This window comes from Chiloscyllium plagiosum, chromosome 5, assembly GCF_004010195.1.
Source record: "Chiloscyllium plagiosum isolate BGI_BamShark_2017 chromosome 5, ASM401019v2, whole genome shotgun sequence".
Taxonomy (NCBI): Eukaryota; Metazoa; Chordata; class Chondrichthyes; order Orectolobiformes; family Hemiscylliidae; genus Chiloscyllium; species Chiloscyllium plagiosum.
The window spans coordinates 73,833,708-73,838,983 of record NC_057714.1 but is presented as its reverse complement, the minus strand read 5'-3'; the positions used below and the strand labels follow the sequence as shown (position 1 = coordinate 73,838,983).

The window sequence follows — 5,276 nt, the reverse complement described above, 5'->3', positions numbered from 1 at the left end:
TCTTAATATTTTCTGTAATTCCTTAACTATGTCCTATAACAATCATACACAGTTCTCAGGTGCTCAACAAATCCTTGTACATCTCCAGAAATTCCTTCCCTAGTTACATGGTCACAAACCTTCTCGAGGTAGATGAATGTAGTCTTTATATTGTTTTGGCCTCAATGGTATTTTCCACCATTTCTCAAAATGAAAATGATATCAGTCATGGTTCTATACAATAAATACAATACCATTCAAGACAGGCACTTCAACCTATCAAGCCTGTGCCAACTGCTAATCCTTATTTAGGTCTACTACTTATTGCCCTTTCTATCCCTCTGTTTCCGCCTCATTCATGTGTCTACAAAGACATGCCTTAAATGTTGCTAATGTGCCTGCTTCCACCACATCCACTGGCAATGTGTTCCAGGCACCCAACAATGTCCAGATGAAAAATTTTCCCTGCACTTCTACCCTCAATTTTCCCCTTCTCACCTTGAACTTTTGCCCTCTTATAGTTGACCTTTCCAACCTGGGAAAAAGCCTCGACTATCCACCCTATCCATGCCTCTCAATTTTATGGACCTCTATCAAGTCACCCCTCAGCCTACATTTATCCAGTGAAAACAATGAGTTTATCTAACCTCTCCTCATAACTAAAAGCTTCCAAATCAGGCAACATCCAGTGAACCTTTTTTGCAACCTCTTCAAAGCAGCCATGTCCTTCTGGCAGAATTCACACAATATTCCAAACATGCCCTAACTGTTTTGTTCTAGCCATGAATCCAAACTGACCTAACCTTCCCAGTCTCATGATGGTAGATGGTAGAAGTTTAATTCCTTTCTAGTTTCCACATTCTGAGATGTGTTCTCTTCCTTTGAATATTGGCATATGAACTTTAATTGCTAAAATACTTTGCCCCATGCCCTTGAGAGATTCTCAAATGTTGTATGGCATTAAGCAAACTTCACGAAGATCTTCTTTCGAATTTAGGAAAATATTTGCAAAATCTTTTTTTTTCTTTGCATGTTTATTAAGCCATATATGCCTGAATTGTCTGTTATTGTCAGAAATACCATTCTGCATTTTGGAATACAGGTAATCAAATTCAAGCAAGATGAAAATGACAGATGTGAAACAGACAAAATAATTTAACATTAAAAAGATAATAGATGAAAACAATATAATAAAAGATAATACTAAGCTTTAGAAGGAGCTGAGTCCACCAGGAAAAATGAAAGTTTCAAAAAGGAAAAATAAGGTTCATGATGTTTAGAGGACGGGGGAAGAAAGGAATCAATAATAGCACAATTTCAATAATTACAATCTAAGAGTGCACCAGAAAATAATCACAAAGCCAGGTGCTTTCATACTGCATTCCAAAAAGAATCTTATCCATTTTCTACATTGAGAGTTTCTTTTTATTTGTTCACAAGATGTTAGTATCACTGGCTGGGTCAGCATTTATTGCCCATCCTTGGTTACCCTGAGAAGGTGGGGGCGAGTTGTACTCTTGAACTGCTGCAGTCCATTTGCTGCAAGTAGACCATTGGGAGAGTGGTGAGGAGTTTCAGGATTTTGACCCAGCAACTCTGAAGTAATGGCATATGTTTTCAAGTCAGGAAAGTGAGTGGCAGTTGCAAGTTGCAGAGTTCCGATGTATTTGTTACCCTTATCCATCTAGATAATGGTTGCTGTCAGTTTGAAAGGTGCTGTTGTAGCAGATTTGGTAAGTTTCTACAGTGCATCGTATAGATGATACACACTGCTGACACTGAGCATCAGTGGTACAGGCAGTGGATCTTTGAGGATGACATGACAGTCAAGCAGGCCACTTCATCCTGGCCAATGTAAAGCTTCAGTGTTGTTGGAGATGCATTCAGCCAAGTGGGAGATATTCCATTACATTCCTGACTTGTGCCTTGCAGATACTGGGGACAGGCTTTGGGAATGAGACAGTGTACAGGATTCCTAGTCCCCAACCAACTCTTGTAGCCACTCAGAGTAAACATGAACAAGGAAACTTCCCATTTATTATCTTCTCCCGTCACCACTTTTAGCTGATACTGTGGTCCAGATTCCCTATATTTTTATCGAATGATATGAAGCTCCAACTTAAACTAAAAAGGACCCACGGTCTTTAAACTGAGTCATATTTGCTCCCTGAAATTGTTAAATATGGTGTCAACAACTTGTTTTATTTATTCAATCCCTCAGAGCTTGTTAGTTTATTATTGGGGGAAAGACTTATTACAATACTCAGAAGTCAATTATTTTAAACAAGAAGTGCATAAAATTGGCATCCCTGAGTTAATTAGTATTGTACAGATTCCTGATTATTCCTAGTTATTACTGAATTACATGTTATTTAGTAAATGGTACAATTAGCTGATGAGTACTGAGTGCACTTAGAATCGTTTGTTGATTCACTGTAACCAGAAACTGTGTCTAAGCCACTACCTGAAAAACAAAACAGAATAAAATTAGGAAAGACAAACTATCTTGTTGATGACAAAATTGTTTGTATTAATGGCTATTGTCATATCTTACCTTCAATAAGGTTGTGCAAGTTGCAATAGTTTGTACCAAAGTCAAAGACTGCATACCACAGTTCAGAAACAGAGAATCCCTGAAACAAAAATGCACACTAATTAGTAGAAATAGGACAGTTTTTAAAAAAAAACAATCAAAACTATTGTCATACTCTTGTCTAGAACACTAGAGATGGGAATGATTTTCAGAGAAACCACTCTATCTTAGATTGCTCTTTCTGATATGCTCAAATTTTTGCAAAAGTTTGGATCAGACTAATGAGCTAGCTTAGTTATCAGATCAAACTGCAGAACAAATTTAAATTCAATAAAATTGTGTGTTATCAGAAATAGTTTGAGAAAGAACTTCTGAACAGAGTAATTGAAGTATCATTTGAAAGGTATTTAATGGTTGTCATTGGACTAACAATCTGCAGATTTGGATTTCTAATCCTGAGGATGCAATGTCAAAATCCACCATATCAGACAAAAAGCCCAAACTAGTTTTGTCTAAAATAAACAATGAACATCTCCTAAATTGGTCATGACACTGGTGGATTGTTGTAAACAATGAACTGATTCACTCATGTCTTTCAGGGAATTAAAACTATTATCCTTAAGTGCCTGGAGTCATTTATTAACCTAGTTGACTATTATCTGCCCTCTGAAATGACCGAACTATTCAATTGAATAAATCTCAAAAGGTAGCAGCTCACCATCTCGGGGCAACTAAGGATAATATTACTAATAAATCGCAAATGAACATATCAACCACCCAAAACCAAGAACACAATACCACTATGCTGTAGTTGAGAGAAAAAATATTCCTTAAAAGGATATTGGGATCTCATTCCCAAAAATCAATTCTGCAATTTCTCTCCTTCCTACTCTTGTCAACAATACAAACTATAACCCTAAAGAGCTTAGAGGAAGTAGCAAATTCATATCTTAAAGTTATTTCCTATTTCATTCACTGCTATTCTGTAAAAAAATTTTTGTTAAAAAGAAATGAATGTAAAAATCTCACTTATGCACCTCACAAACAAATCTTTAGGCTATTAACAATGATGGTGTGATACTTCCATCTGGATTAACAATATACTTTTTTTTAATGAAAGCAAAAAAAAAATTGTGGATACTGGAGATGTGAAATAAAATCAAAGTGCTGGAGAAACTCAGTAGGTCTGGCAGCAATTGTGGAGAGATGAAGAATTAATGTTTTAATTCCAATATGACTCTACTTCAGAATGCATTTTTATTATCTCTTTAGCAAACTAAAAACAAAGTGCAGAACACTGCCAGGGGAACTAAAATAAAGCTGTATCCAAGGACAAATTATTAGAGGGATGAATAAAAGTTTAGTCAAACAGAATGGTTTTAGGAAGGTTCTTTAAAGAAAACAAAAAGATTATTAAATTTAGATAGGGCATCCCAGAATGTGATCTTCACAAATTGAACACATAATGCATGATGTGGTGGCACAGTGGTTAGCACTGCTGCCTCTCAGCTCCAGGGACCCGGGTTAGATTTCAGCCTCAGGCGACTGTCTGTATAAAGTTTGCACATTCTCCCAGTGTCTGCGTGGGTTTCCTCTGGTTTTCTCCCACAATCCAGAGATGTGCAGGTTAGGTGAATTAGCCATGCCAAATTGCCTATAGTGTTCAGAGGTGTGGGTTAGGTGCATTAGTTAGGGGTAAATGTAGAGTAAGTGTAGGGGTAAGTGTACAGTCATGGCAGCGCAGGCGGTGGAATGTTCCTCCTGCAGGATGTTTGAGGTAGGGGTGACCACCGATACTCCTGCCGACTTCGTCTGCAGGAAATGCAGTCAGATCCTGATCCTCACCGAACGAGTTAGGGAACTGGAACTGGAGTTGGATGAACTGAGGATTATTCGAGAGGCTGAGAGGGTGATTGATAGAAGCTACAGGGACATAGTTACGCCGGAGAACATAGGTAGCTGGGTAACAGTTAGAGGTGGGAAGGGGAAGAAGAAGGCAGCGCAGGGTTCCCCTGTGGTCGTTCCCCTAAAAAATAAGTATACAGCTTTGGAAACTGTTGGGGGGGACAGCGTTGCAGGTGTAAGCTGCAGTGAAGGGGTCTGTGGCTCTGAGACTCAGAAGGGAAAGGGGGAGAGGAGGAGAGCGCTAGTTATAGGGGACTCTCTAGTTAGAGGGACGGACAGGCGGTTCTGTGGACATGGGCGAGACTCACGGATGGTTTGTTGCCTCCCGGGTGCTAGGGTCCGAGACGTCTCAGACCGTGTCTTCAGAATCCTTAAGGGGAGGGTGTGCAGCCAGAAGTCGTGGTACACATTGGCACAAACGACATAGGTAGGAAGAGGGGTGGGGAGGTCATTCAAGAGCTCAAGGAGTTAGGCTGGAAGCTAAAAGCTAGGACAAACAGAGTCGTCATCTCTGGGTTGTTGCCGGTGCCACGTGACAGTGAGGCAAAAAATAGGGAGAGAGTGCAGTTGAACACGTGGCTGCAAGGCTGGTGGAGGAGGGAGGGCTTCAGATATTTGGACAATTGGACTGCATTCTGGGGAAAGTGGGACCTGTACAAACAGGACGGGGTGCACCTGAACCAGAAGGGCACCAATATCCTGGAGGGTAGGTTTGCTAGCACTCTTCGGGGGGATTTAAACTAGTTTGGCAGGGGGATGGGATCCGGACTTGTAGTCCAGCAAGTAAGCTAGCTGTGTGTCAGGATGCAAAAGACTGTAGGGAGGCTGTGGAGAAGGTAGCACTGACAGGGACTACTAG

General features: G+C 40.0%; 1 protein-coding gene across 2 annotated transcripts in view; it reads right to left on the bottom strand.

Moving 5' to 3' along the window:
- Positions 1-994: 994 nt before the first annotated feature.
- The window catches only part of LOC122550005, a 27,006-nt gene continuing 22,724 nt past the window's right edge, over positions 995-5,276 (bottom strand). For both annotated transcript variants that reach the window (XM_043690374.1, XM_043690375.1), the window contains exons 4-5: positions 2,534-2,612; positions 995-2,443 (exon numbers count right to left, since the gene is read on the bottom strand). In XM_043690374.1, coding sequence (XP_043546309.1) covers positions 2,352-2,443; positions 2,534-2,612 — 171 coding nt within the window. In that variant the 3' untranslated portion in view covers positions 995-2,351. The remainder of the gene's footprint in view (positions 2,444-2,533; positions 2,613-5,276) is intronic.